The sequence below is a fragment of the Ixodes scapularis genome, unplaced genomic scaffold, assembly GCF_016920785.2.
Source record: "Ixodes scapularis isolate PalLabHiFi unplaced genomic scaffold, ASM1692078v2 PGA_scaffold9__187_contigs__length_104089568, whole genome shotgun sequence".
In the NCBI taxonomy this organism is placed as follows: domain Eukaryota; kingdom Metazoa; phylum Arthropoda; class Arachnida; order Ixodida; family Ixodidae; genus Ixodes; species Ixodes scapularis.
Window position 1 is genome coordinate 67,416,760 of NW_024609884.1, and position 14,873 is coordinate 67,431,632.

Here is a 14,873-nt window from a genome sequence, read left to right on the forward strand (position 1 = left end):
TCGTGGAAGCTCTTCATAACACCAAAAAAGCGGAAACAAATTGTCTGTCTCTTTGGTCTTCATTAATGCGTGTGCTGTGTGTATGTTTAAATAGCCGGGAGTTAGTCAGCCCCAGTTGGTGTCTGTGTTTCAACTGTAGATGAAAATTTTCGCCAGTGCAGCACGCGCAACCATAGCTACAGGCCTTAAATTATGCGAGCAAACGTCCTTTAGCAAGAAGTTTCATGTATATTTTAGAGTTCTATTTTAAGTTAGTGAAATATTAAAAATAAGGCAAAATCGGAGGCTATATATTTCCTATGTCCTATAACAGCTTGTTTGTCGTCTGCACGCTGGTTTGTGTCCGAGTCCCACTAGAGCGACAAACAGAAACGAATGACATCAACAAGCCTCAAACCAGAGCCTTTCGCGATTTGACAGGCTTTCTAGAATAAAGGAGGCTATGCTCAAACACGAGCATCATGCATGCGAGGTTATCTTTGGCAGGCTTGCAATAATTCATGCTCACTTCACGAGCACCGAACGACTGAACGCCTGCCAAAAGTACCATCTTCAGCATGCTTCACGCTTTTGAGGCTTGCCGCTGTCGTTTGTTTCTGTTTCTCGCTCTAGTGGAACTCGGGTATTATGAGCTCGGTCCCGGCTGGCTTGCTAAACGCAAAAAAAGGAAAAAAAAAAAGCTAAAAATTAATGGGAGAAGCTGGCAATGATGAGCAAGATAATCGCGATACTAAATACTTTTCACGAAATATATTTTCACGAATGACAAATGATGAGGCGGCGAATAACTGAATAAACTGAACGTTTAACGGGATGAACTTGCGCACCAACAAAACAGAAGTAGGTTAGCGTCGCAGACGTCGATGTAGGCGAAACAGCTGAATCGAGTGCTGGGGCGGAACTGACTGCGACTCGCCACGCGGAGCCCCTTATCTATACGCGTTGGCTTCTCGAACAATCGGCGTAGAAAGTTCGGCGACTAGAACATTCGAACCGAGAAGAAGCAACAGAGCTCTCAAATTTACCAGAACATTAAACTGAAAGAGTAAATAAAAGACGCGTAGCTCACAGGAATCGAACCCTGGGCCTCCCGCAAGGGAGGCGAGCGCGGTAACCACACGGTCACGCACGCGCTCGCTCGCCGACGCGCGTGGCAATATCAACCATTACCACCTGAGGCTGAGAGGAAGCTCACAAAATAGTGTGCAGACGACAAACATCTGGCATAGGGCATAGGAAATGCACGGCCGCCGTTTTCGCTTTATTTTTAATATCTTATCACCTCTGACTTGAGCTTTGAAGAAAATAGACAAAACTTCTTGGGAAACTACGTTCACGCACCCAGTTGTAAGTATGTACGTTTGGAATTCAATTTTTGCTGGGCGTGCCAGATGTACGAGTTCTTGCAGTCACACCCGGTATGTTCGGAGTTCGTCGTTTTTTCTTGAAATCGTTTACTTTATTCGCCTACTCAGGACGCTTACCTCTTTTGTAATATCTCCCACTGTGAGAACCAGGGTACACCCGGGCTCGTAGCCTGCTCGGCCTTCGCGGAAAACGAACGAAGAGAGCAAACGTCAAAGGCCGGTAACGCAAGCCGTTCGACGTTCTTCGAGGATTATCTCCGCTGAGCTAATCTCTGGAAAGCCTTCTCGGTCTTGGCGAAAAATAGTTGATCGGGTGCGGAGTAGGGGCCAGTTCAGACACGTCCGTTCCTTTGCTCCGGTGCTGTGCAAGAAACAAGCTCTCTGCACCTTGTTCAGATAACCTGGCACCGTGGGGTGCCCCGTCGAAAAGTCGAACAACAACATGTTGTTCCATTGGTGAGGCTCTTTAAATTTCATGTTGATCGCCTGGTTTGAGACTGTCGCTAGAAGGGTCTATAATGGCGTATCTGAAGAACTGAGCGAGAAGACCCCTGGGAAATCGAAATTATCTTCTTAGAGCGCAGCTTTTAGGCGCCCGTTTCCGACTTGAGCAGCGTCGGCGTCGGCGTAACCGCGCGGTGCATTATGGGTAAATTTCCCCGCTCAATTTAGCGGAAAATTTTCCCCGCTAACTTTAGCGGAAAAATTTCCCCGCAGAATCTAGCGGAAACATTTCCCTGCTAAATCTAGCGTTAAAAATTGCCCCGCTAAATTTAGCGGAAAAATTCCCCGCTAAATTTAGCGGAAAATTTTCCCCGCTAAACCTAGCGGAAAATTTTCCCCTAAATGGGAGGCGAGCAGGAGAAGAGGAGGGGCATAGCCTCCTCTCCGTACCTTCCCCTCCTCCTCCTCCTCAAGAGCTGCGCTCTAATTCGGCGTTACAGGGAGTTGTAAACGGCTTTCATTTTTTACGCTAGTATAGATGAAGCCGCACAATCAAACGAATGTATATGGGTTATATATTAAAGGAAGATGCATTGGTGCAGACTTAGGGAATGTGTTAGCATGACCCTTGGGAAACGCTCAAGGAACGCTAACGCTGACCCCTTCACTTTTCTGTTTTGGCTTTGGGGGTTCTCGTTCGCCCGCCTTGCACGCTTAGCAGCGGCACCCGCTGCCTAAAGCTGCTTCGCTATTCACCAGTTTCGGCAACCCGTATGCTTCGTTCCCAATCCGTCTTCTTTTGCCGCCTACTTGAACCAGGGGTAGTACTTGGTTTACACTCCATCTTGTAGCACCAACCAAGTCATACGCGCCCGCCCACCTGCAAGTTCAGACTCTCCAAGGCGTCCGCGCGCGTATTGGCTTCCCCCCTCCCCCCGGTGACTTTGCCTCTCTCTCGCCTTTGTCCTTCACTAGTCTCCTCTTCTCTACGCGGCGCGCTTCCCTTTCCACTGTTTTGTCCAAAGGCGGACACCTTCAGCTTTCCCCTGTCATGTGGCTACTAATGCTAACGCATTAATAAAGGACCAGGATCCCAAATAAGAACGCAGCTCAGAATTTTCGAAAACCGTTTCAGGAACCCTTGAATTCAAGCCGTAGTCAGCCGCACGCCTCCCGACCATGACAGCGGCCAGACGCGTTCGGAACGCCGGCTGGTGCCCTTTCCCAGTGGCGGGTTAGTGCAAAGATCGTTCCCACCCGCACACGCTCTCCTAACGAGCGACGTGACCCGTCGGGCGGTCAGCGAACCATCTTCCCGGTCGGGCTGTCGCGCCGCGTCTACCCCACGCGCTGACTGCGCCATCGCGGTGCACGCGACCTGTTCACGTGCGCACGCCAGCACTGCCAAAGCGCTGGCCAGCTCCGCCCGATCGTCGACATCCCTGCCCCCAGCTCCCCTAGCGCTAATTGAAGCTGCCCGCTTAATTATGCACGACGCCAGCATATATGTACGTCCTGTCTTCCGGTCGTGATGCATTTGCACCGCTCACGAAACCCGAGCCGGCGACTAGTGAACCGTTCTCCGTCAACCCAACCGATCTCTCTCTCTCTCTCTCTGTTCCTCTCGTCATCATGCTGAATATTATAAGACGCTCGCTCGATTGCCGAGCTTGTACTTTCCGTCTCTTCAATCGCCGCTCTCTGTAGTAGCATGCTCGCTCCTGCACGTTTTGGAGTTTCTGTTTGTCGGGGCTCATGCTTTATATTGAATGCGGATTTTAAATGCAGTTCCGAATTTGGTGTTCAATACGACGAGATATATGTATGCAGAACGCTGCATAGGGGAATGTCATTTGAGGCGGCGTGCGTCGACAATGACGCGATTCTCCTGCTCACATGGGAATGCGGGGATTTTCAAGGGCCCCTCTTCGAAACGTCCGTGCCCACAATTTTGGAACGCATTCCCCAGGGTGCATACCTTTGTGTACGACGAAGGATACACGTTTGGCGACGAGATGTTTGGCGGTGCCACTTTGCGGGCGCCCTCCTGTGACGGAGCTGGTAGGGGCGAGCAGACGACGCGCTATGTCAATGTACGGAGTGGCTATGTTAGTCCGCATCTATGCCGATTAAAAACGGTGTACTTATTAAAGAAACACGTATGACGTTTTCGTGAGTGGTCTTTGTTATGAATAACAGCGCCCTCGAAATTACTTTTACATTATAAACACGTTATAATGTTCAAAACCTTGAAAGTCTGAAGCTTCACATAACAGCTTGCGCGGCGTGCGTCAGGGCTATTCACAGCATGTCTGATTCTCGTCTTTTCGGATCTGGGGAGGCTGCTGTAGAATAAGGTTTAGCATTCACCAGAGTAAATGACGTGCTGACTTCTTAGCTCTGCAGGCGCGCGCAGTTGTGTTGCAAAGCGCCGCACACTTATTTTAGCTACATTGAGCTTGCCGATACCGACGCTTCTATCCAGGTGTGACTCGACAGTTGCTGCCGACCAAATGCTTGTCAGCAACTGACGCGTAGCTGCTCCCGAATGGAATATTGGCAACGAAGTTTGTCACAAAGCGAATTCTGCTCGAAAGAAAAGCAAAATGTTCATAAATTCTTAAAATATCGGCCATGGCCCGTCAATTTCAGGCGATTAATTTGCTCTATCCTATTTTGTTTACTAAGAATTGTTTACAAATTTAAAATCGCTCCTTGAGACGCGCATCACGCATTATGCGCATTTGAGTCCGCAAATATTAAACATACAAACGGTAGTAACTCACAGCAAAACTACTCCGGAAGTCAGCCACCGCTGCTTCTTGCCAGTTATTTTGAGGAAATGTTTTATTTATTGGTTTACAAAATTTTAAAAAAAGGAATCAACTGGGAACTAATAAGAGACCAGCACTCACAAAACAGGTTTGAACCGACAGGATACGTGGAGTCGCTTTCACTGCAGCGTTTATTGCACACGCGAGAGGATCTCCCTCCCCCCCCCCCCCCCGCCCCCCCCAAGTTTGCTTTCTTTCAAATATTCAATTTAATGAGACATTCCTTTCTTAGTTTTATTTTATCCGAATCACAATAAAATAAATACACCCTATTGGCCGTGGTACGTGTTGCAGTGGGGTACAGCGCTGGCCAAATCTATTTTCATCATCCAGCTTTTTGTACTGAGCTGGAGAACGGCACACCTTCATCCAAACGCTTCGACACCTCAGCGCCAAAAGTATTTGTTGGCACGACTGCGCGCACCACATGCGGTTACAAAGTTTGGTGAAATATCCTACAACAAATATCACATCACCAAATAAACACAACGCGTGAAACGCTTTGCCGCGCGTTACCCAAATCGCGCATGGGCATGCTGACGAGACGAGAGATCCAAGATCTGCGCGGCCTGTCCCAGTCTGCCCTGCCTGTGACATCCCAAACGATGATGATGATAGCTAGAGAAGCGCGCCCTGCAGTTTACACACGCCGACAATTCTTCATTTCACCGTAATGTGACACAAAGCAAACGCCACGTCCCTCTCGACACAATCAGAGTAACGGAGGTGATGTGCGTGATAGTCCTTACGAAAGGTGAGCAGAAGCGTAACCCAAGCAGTTGGAGACCAGGGGAAGCAGGAACTCCTCTCTCACCCCAAATATTTTCTATGCCCGTTGCGGGTAAAAACAGCAGGACAAGCACCTCCCGCAAAGATCTTTCGAGTTTAGCAGAGCCAACACTGGAGATGAGGCGAGTCACTCCTCTCCTCGCCTCGCCTTCCCCCCTTCCACTCCAGTGCCACAGGTGCCGATGAGACTAACAGTCGCGACATGACTGAACGTGGATTACGCCGAACCGTCGCAACACGACCGACATCCCTCCTACGACAAAAAGTGCATTCCGTTGGATTTCAAGACGCAGAGAACTGCGCCTTGAAATTTCACACGGTAAAATTGACCCGCTCAGTGCACATTCGGGAAAAGTTCGAGCTTTCTATGTGCAGATGCTGATTTTTCCGGCTCGTTCTACAGAGGGTGGTTTGCTTGGGGCACCCTATAAATTTGATTCTGTAAAGTTCACATTACCGCTTGAGACCGACATGGAAGGATGTACTTAAAGGGAAGCTGAAGAGTTAAAACAAAAACGAGTTAATGGTTGATTTTGACGCGTTTGTGCCTGCTGAGTCAAAATATCGCAACCATTTGACCCAAAATGATGCGTAAACGCGAAAAAAAAGCGAAGAAATCGGAAGCGATCGCCGCAGCGGCACGCCATTGGCTAGTCACGCGTGACGCGCCACTACGTCGAACGAGGACCATCTCGATTCTCGCTTGCTCCGTCGCTTACGGAAGTATCCGGGCGCTGAGGCTTCTGCTCTTACAACCAAAACAAGCGACCACATGATCCGGAGCTGATTACATACCTCCAACATTTGTCATAGCCACGCGCTGGGGTTAGCTAAGAACAGGGCACGCGCTGATTTCCACACATTGTTAAGGTTTCGCTATTGCCGTCATGCAGCAATTGGGCGCGAGCCACATACCCAAATGCATGTCGAGCCCAAATCGAATGATCACGCAGTGCTGATGTCCATATGAGCCACATTTAAATATCGTCACCGCGGGTATCGTAAATCTGGATGAGGAACTTCCTGGGTATTGCATTGTTGACGCCAACAATGCGGTCTCCACAACTTCGTCATCAAGCTTTGCGAAGTAAATACTGAAAGAAAACTACCGCTTTTATCCTTGAGATTACACGGCGACAGGGAAGATTCTTGGTCAGTGGCGTTTTGAAGTATATTTGGTCCCCAGAAACATTCCTACCCGATAACGTTGCACGATCCCTTAAACATGGCTTGCATGTGACATATTCGCACCATGCCGGTGGTCATTGTCGCTTGTTATTACTGAGAAAAACGAAACGGGTGGTTTAAAATGCAAAACGTCCGCGTTCAGCGCCAAGAGCATCACAACAACAGCAGATGTGACGTAAGTGCAAGCCATGTATTTGAGAGAAACAAATAACCGCCTCTGTGGCTCCGAGGCAAAGCGGCGGCATACGGATCCCCAGGTGACGGTTTCCATTCCCGACCGAGGCGCCCTCCATCTGACGGAGAACTTATTGCGCCGAAGGCGCCGTGGAACCCAGATTTCGGTTGCATGTCAAAAGATCCCCAAGAGATAGAGATCATTGCATAGTGCACCACTGGGGCGTGCTAGATACCTTTCGTTGATTTAGCACGTAAAAAAAAAAAAAAAAAAAAAAAAAATTGATATTGAGAGAAACGAAATCTTTCTTGGTGCGGCGTCGTGAGGGACGGGGCGAGCGTGTGGTCATGTAAACAAGGTGGTTTCCAGGTTCACGCCTTCTGATTCGTGGGGCCGGGGAACTATTTCAACGCAGTATGTTTGCGATCAAGGCAGGGCGCTTTCTCAAAACGGCCGCTTTGGCGCTTTGCTCCTGCCAGCCTCGCCCTTCCTTTCTCTCCTAGATTGGGCGGCCGGTTCAAAAGCTGATCTCGCAAGCTTTTCCCCCATGGTTATTCCGCCGCGCTGACGGCACGCACAGAGCGAACTCCTCCGGGCGATATTCGTCATTTTGTTTCTCTATGGAGTCTAGTCTTAATGCTGTAAAGTCAGCAGCCTTGGGTTCCTTGAATTCGTTTCGGTGATAACGCAAGAATGCTGTTTAGTCAGATCTCATCCGAAAAAGCACCAAAAATGTGTCTCTTCCGGTCAACCTCCGGATGGCAATCCCACTTTTCTATCGAGACATGCCGTTTTAGCCGTACCAGCATTTTGGGGGGAGATTTCCAATAAGATAACGAGTAAGACCGTGTCATATGTTCTCTTTATTAAACATGTCATTGGAGTATACTTCTCCGGTTACGACAGATACTACTTATTTCCGAGGAAATTTGAAAAAATAAAAAAGGGTCTTCTTTTTTTCAGGGTTACAAATTTTCAGAACGCCATCTGCATTAGGAAAAGGGAGTAACAAACCATTTAAGATGGTTACTCAAATTAACATTGAAATGAATGTAGGGTGGGGGCGTGGACAATTTTTTGTAACGCGTAATGCGCGAGGAAAAATATATGCGTATAAAAAATTATATGGTAACCTGTTAAGAAAAAAAAAAATCAACATCAAAGGGACGAAGGTTGTAATGGTATTCCCAGGAATGGATGTGGGTAGAGAAAGCGTGGGAGCAGAAAAATATAATTTTTTTTATTTACTTTTTTTTTTTTTTTTACGGAAGCATTAGCTAACTTAAAATTCATAGAAATGTGCGCACATCGTTCACCTAGATCGACTAAGCAGATGACCCAGTCGATCCGGAAGTGTGAAGCAAATAAGGAAATGGGCAAATAATTCAACAGCTATAATGGAGCGCGACCATTTGAACTTTACTTTTGTAACCAAAGGTCGTGAGCTCGGGCTCCCCCTCGGGCGTTGCGGTGTTCGTTTGTTTTTTTCTCTTTTAATTTGCTTTTGTAACTTTGAATATTTATAAATTTTTAATTTTGATAAACTTGGAAGCACGGGATGTGTCGTGCGTGCACTATACGTGCGCTATTGATTGTTATTCTTGGTAGCGAGTAGAAGGAGCTTTGGATGGTTTCGAATGCGTTGCACACACGACACAGTCGTGTGCTCCCCGAGTTTCCAAGAACTGCGAAGATTTTGTTTGAACGTTTATATAGATTTCGCTTCTTCCTAGGGTGCGTGTAGCGCCTTGAGATCTCAGTACTCCTGAATGGCGAGAGGCCCCTTGCGGTAACTGAAGTAATCGTGAGGGGGGGAGGTTTATCGAGCCCTCTAAGCTGGCTCGCGAATTCGTGACATCATATGCCCACTTTTCTATCCATTGGTGCGCTACAATCTACCCCGTAATGTCGTGATATCCCGTGGGGAGCTACACTTGGCCGCTTCGGAGTCAGCTGCATGCGCGCGCCGACGGTTGCCGAGGATATCGCGGGCTTTGCCGTCCCTTTCGCCTCGTCCTCGTGACGCCGAGCAAAGGTGTCGGGCTGCGGATCGCACAGCCCGTGGTTTGATTACTATAGTGAGCCGCTTAGTTATTCCTAGTTTTAATTACGTATTATTGAGTGTGATTAACTATATCTTCTATAGGCGTCTTTGTGTCGGCTCTGTGTGTGCGTTAGGTTTCTTTTGCCTGCGTCACACTGGCGCGTAACGCTCTTCGCATACAATAGAGCCCAGCACGTTTCGTGTTATAGATTACCTGAAACCTGGCAAAAGCCCCCCACCCCCCCCCGTCTCCAATTCACCCACAAAGAAACAACGCCCCTCCATAAAATATACACATGTCTGCAAACTTAGCGGTGTACTCGTTAAAGCCTACTTTTTGCTCAACCGTCTTTACCTGTTCTTTTTCTTCCTACAGGCGCCGGGAACAAAGGATCGGATAACGAAGATGTCGACGAGGAGACAGAGGTCAAGTATTTCAAGTACTGGGCAAACAAGAGTAAGTACCGCTTACTTTGTCCCCCGTTGACCTCGTGACTAACAAATAGAGTGAATGTTACGCGTATACTCAATTAATGAACCTTCGTGACTAACGCCACTGTGCTCTCCGTCCGTACACTCTAAGAAATGCCTGCGCGTCTACTTACCCGCAGAACACTCAAAGAGCCAATTTCTGCGATCTACGAATTCAGCTCAGCGAATGATGAGGCGGAACATTCGTTTGGACCTAAAAATTAAGTATGCGCGGGGGCATTACGCAATGCAAAGCGTCATGTTTGCAATGCCACAACGCAGAGTTAATTTTGAGGTCTAAACGGATGTTCCCCCTCATCATTCGCTGAGCTGATTTCGTAGATCGCAGAGATTGGCTCTGCGAGTGTTTTGCGGGTAAGTAGACGCGCAGGCATTTCTTAGAATGTAAGCCTACACACGGAATGAGTACGATCGTGGGACTCTGGCACAACGGTTGACTGACTCTGACATTAGAGATACTGCGCTTCGGTGTCAGATTAAAGGTGGGCGGAACGTTAGCCCCGGAGCGCCACTAAAAACGTCGCTAACGTTTTCCTTCCACTTTATTATCCATGATTGAACAAGAACTTGTTGAAACTAGGGCGTCTCTTAATGTCCTCTGTATCGTTGTGCCGCTCATTGTAGTGCCCGACGCCGACAGCAGGCAATCTGGCGGAATAAGTAAATAATGCTAAAGTGTGGCCCTTACAAAAAAATGTACTGACACCTGACGACGATCTATGGCAGCGTGTGCGTAGAAGGTTCATGGCACCTAACTAGGACTGCAATTGCCACTAGTACCTTTCTAACACTTTTTAGGAGTTCCTTATAAAAAATGGTCACAGACATCTGAGGTATACTGACAATGTAACAGCCTTTTAGGGACACCCTATGGAAAAGGAGCTTAGGATGACCAGAGGCCATTAACAGCTCTGTTTCCAGATGAAGGCAAGTTGAATGTAGCATAAGTGCAGGATGCCGCTACAAGTGTAATATAATCTCAGCGGCAAATTTTCTATAGGAGGCTCCTAGGAAAAATGTAAGACCAACCAGCCAAAAATTCCGAAAGATGGTGGTAGAAAAGTGCTAGACCCTCCGCGGCCAATTTTCCAATTTTCTTTAGGGGATTCCTAGATAGGTACTAGAAGGAACATAGCCATAATCTAATAGGGAATGCTTAATCAGCTCCTAGGATAGGAATAGTAGGCCTAGGCTCCATACCATCGTCTTCTCTTCAACCTAATCACTGACAAACAAAATCAAATTTGAGAAAATTGGGGTATTATATCTTTCTAGAAATTAATTTAACATATTCTAGATGTGAGCATATTTGAGAAAATGTATTCGGAAAGATTATCAGCACAGAATTTAAATTTCAATTGAATCCTACGGATCAAGATGTTAGATTGGTAAACATTTGTCATTGCTTCCCTTTTTATTAGGGCTGGGCGTCGGTTAAAGCTTTAACCGATTAATCGCTATCCTTTAAGCGATTAAGTAATCTATTGATCGGTTCCGTTCATTCCCGTGCATAATAGCGAAAAAATTAAAAATAACACGTTTTGATTTACTGAATATGTGGTGAACGGCGCAATGTACAATTTACGATTTTAAATCATCCTTGATGTGTAGTTAAGTAAAGTCAAGACATCCACACCCTCAAACTATTTTCCAGCCGCCGAAGCAAAGGGTTTCGTGGACATTCTCCAGCAATAGCGAACTGCCTTCATTGTTCACGACAGCCACTGTTGCTCTAAACGGACACTCGCACGATGTTGAAGTCGCTGGGACACGTACAACCTTCTCCACTTGTATGGAGTTACAAATCTCGCTCCTTTAGGCCAAAATTTCACCTAAAGCTTGTCTTCATAAAGGTGTACTCGTCCACGTGTGCGTCGTGAAGAAGTTGCATATTTTACTTTTTTCCTTTGTCAAAATTTAACCCCGATAAAAAAAAAAAATCAAACGCGAATAAAGCATTAATCGATTAGGCGGTAGGTTATTCGAGCGAGTGCTCAGCCCTACTTTTTACGCAAACTTTCATTAAAAAAAACTTTTTTTTTTGTCAGTAGCTTAGACACTGCAATCGTTTCAATCGTGACACAGATGCTTTTCTGTTTTAGCGCCTAATAACTAGAAGTGTCAATATTGTATTAATGAACAAAGGAGGTTGAACATCTCGAACTTCACAAATTTATTTAAGGCGCCTCGAACCTCCGACATTTTATTTATACCGTCTTAGAATCTGATAAATCTATTTAAATCGCGAATGAAACCCTTTGAAAACACGAACTCGCGCGGGTGATAGCAAATTCACTTGTAAGATAAATGGACACGAGAGATTGTTTTCGAATCTCGTCGAAGTCAATTCCACACTCTATTCCGCATACAAGTTCGAATGGAGAAACTGATCTGTGAGGCGTGAAGCCGCGGTCCCATGACTCGTACATCATGTCAGTACAAAAGACAGTCTTCAGACACTGCCTGAGGTCTTCCTTGTATGACAGGCACTTTGGTAATACAAAAACTATCCGCAGACATGTTTGAAGCATGTACAGTCTCCGGCAATATGAAAGACCCACTGGGAGCGCGTGGCCGAGGCGGTGGCTGGCGGGGGCGCTGCGAGCGCTCCGGGCAATTCCATTCTGCTTCGAGGGGAGGTCGCTCCCTCGGGGCTCAGCGCAATCTGATAAGCGCGTTTCGCTTTAGCTGAGCCCGAGTGAGCGTCCTTTCCTCGAAGCAGAATGGAATTGCCCGGAGCGCTCGCAGCGCCCCCGCCAGCCACCGCCTCGGCCACGCGCTCCCAGTGGGTCTTTCATATTGCCGGAGACTGTACGAATGGACATGCTTCGAAGATGCTCGAGGCGCAGACAATTCTCTCGTTATGCCTGCAGACCACGTCTTTTTTACGACGCTGGAGCAGTGGCTTAGAGGTTGGATCAAATACTACTGAACTGTCATACAACTGAGCGGATTCTAAAGCAGACGGGGATAGTGGGAGATTGTAGACGTCATATGGGAGAGATTGACCGTCGAAGAGCGGTAGGGTCGTTGCCAAGTATAGCAGCACGCAGTGTACTTGCGACGAAAACGGCGGATTTCAAAAAGATGTAATGCGAGTTACGTGTGCCAGCGGGTGGCGGGCGCCGCGCTACACAAACACGACGGCGTGAATGAAGGGAGCCGTCGAGATTCAACACGCTGTGGCCCGCGAGATGTCCTTTGCCGAATCGTACACTATAAACGTATGGAAACTTCGCAGGTTTTTTTTTCCCTGAGCTTGGACGAAGGAATCGCTCCTTGACGAAAATATGAGTGGAACCTTTTTGGACCATGATAGCTGGGGTATACTTGGAATGCGCTGTCACGGACGAAAGTCCGTTTACTGCAGAAATGCACAACCGCGGCACACGAAACAGGGTCAACAAGCACGCGCAGTCCTGGAAAATGCTAGTACGTCATCCGTCAATTTTCGCCACCGTGGTCACACTCCCGCCCGTACCCACGCCCAGAGAGCGGGTGCAGATGATAAAAAAGGAGGTGGATAGCCCACTAACCCACCAGATGATTTTAAGACAAAGGGCTAGGGTGCAAGGAGACTGGCCTAAAATAGCAATACAGTACAATACAATACAGTACAATACAATACAAAAGGATTTACTACATTTTTAAACATTTTTCAACTTAATACCTTCATGCCCCAGAAGGCTTGTGCGTAAGACGCGGAAGTTGCGGTGCAGGGGAAAAAGTCTATCGAGAAAACATTTGGATGCTGAAGAAAATTTCATATTCTAAAACCAACCCCCCCCCCCCCCCCCCCCCCAAAAAAAAAAGAAAAAAAAAAGGAAACAACAACAACAACAAAAAACGTTGCTTTAAAAATATTTTATCTCGTTGCCAGTGTTCGCATCGACCAAAGCACGGAAACGAGGGATACCGTTACCTTCGCATACTAAATATTTGGCGAAACCATTTTGGTTCGTATCAACACTAAATTGATCTGCTATGCGGAGGGCAAGTTCGTCTGCTTCTTGCGCAGGGGGTAGCGGTGACGTCAGAACGCCGAGCCCATGATTGGCTGATCGCGACCCCCTATCTGAGCGTCGTCTGCTCCTTTGCAACGTCGTCTGCTCGCAACGTCGTATTCGTCTGTCTTACCTTTCCTGTGACTTTCGGAAATTCAGGTCTTTACGAGCGAGCTCGACTTCGCCTTTCAGAGTGGGCAGACGAAATAACTCGAGCGGTACGTTGTTTTTGTCTACCTTTTCTGCGTCTGTCGGAGATTCACCGCTTTTTCACCGGCGAGAACGCGGCCTTCGATAAAGGTTTGTGTTTGTTTCCTTTGTCCGTCTTGTTCCCCTTCTCCAGGGATTATTTTCGTCATTCTTGTCCAGCTCGCTTGCACCTTTGCATTTTATTGCATTATAACAATAATTACTTCTTGGTGTCAACGAGTCTACGACATAACTTCCGCGACACGTCCGACGCCGCTCGGGTAGCTCGATCGATCTTGCTCGGATTACCTTCCACAGATTAGCACAGGTTTTCAAACTTTTGCCACTTGGGTTTACGCCACACATACATACCATAATACTCTAACTGACAACAGCCTTTTAGTCGAGCGAGAAAGTTGTGACAACAAGCAGCGGTCGAGCACTTTTGGGCTATGATGTGCTCACAGTACCGATCGCACGGCCGCATTTGTTTATTTACAGTCACTGCATCTGCTGTCGTCTGTCTTTAGCTGATTATATTTGAATAACTCATTAAACGCGAGGTACTATTCACGAAACGCGTGCAACTAACCGTACATAGCGATGAACATGGTGTTTACTTCTTACGTGAGCGAGCGACCTGCCGCGGCATGCTGCTCTTGGGGCGTTGCAGCCACTGCTGTGGAAGGTCCATCTTGGACAGTCCATTTAGAGCCGCGTAAAGTGCGGTAGCCACCATGTGGGTGCACTTTGCAGCCCCGCGAGGGCACTCACAGTGACTCTCTAAAATGTCACATTTATCGGAGAGCGTCATCTTTACCTCGTAGCTACAATTCTTAAACGACGCCTGGACAATCGTAATTAGACTGAAATCCTTCACTTCAAAAGTAAGGACGTATCCTTCAAGGTATGTCCTTCCGCCTTTTTCGAAGGCCGCGTTGTCGCCGGTGAAAAAGCGGTGAATCTCTGACAGACGCAGGAAAGGTAAAGCAGCCATCGCTTTGACTAGCAGACGTAAAGCAGACGACGTTAACTGCGCCAACCGCGCCAACCCGTCGACGCCGTTAAAGAGTGAGGAGTCTCGCCGCACACGAAAGGAGGAAAAAAGTATTCGGGAGGGAACCGTCGGACACTGTACTCCGCGACAACTTTTCTTGGCAATGCAGTGGAAGGTACAGGCCCGCGTTCCCTCTCCCATTTTGAGTGTACGCAGACTTTCCTCCTCCCCTATTTCCGGGGAGAGGAGGAGAGCTCGCGCACACTCAAAATGGGAGAGGGGACGCGGGCCTGTACCTTCCACTGCATTGCCAAGAAAAGTTGTCGCGGAGTATAACCAGCATCACCTTC

The 14,873-nt window shown here is 47.6% G+C and overlaps 1 protein-coding gene across 1 annotated transcript in view; it reads left to right on the forward strand.

Annotated features, from left to right (window-relative positions):
* The window catches only part of LOC115320180 (Kv channel-interacting protein 4), an 846,444-nt gene that overhangs the window by 344,240 nt on the left and 487,331 nt on the right, over positions 1-14,873 (forward strand). Inside the window, exon 2 of the mRNA XM_042287346.1 lies at positions 9,218-9,298. Within this exon, the coding sequence (XP_042143280.1) occupies positions 9,218-9,298 (81 nt within the window). The remainder of the gene's footprint in view (positions 1-9,217; positions 9,299-14,873) is intronic.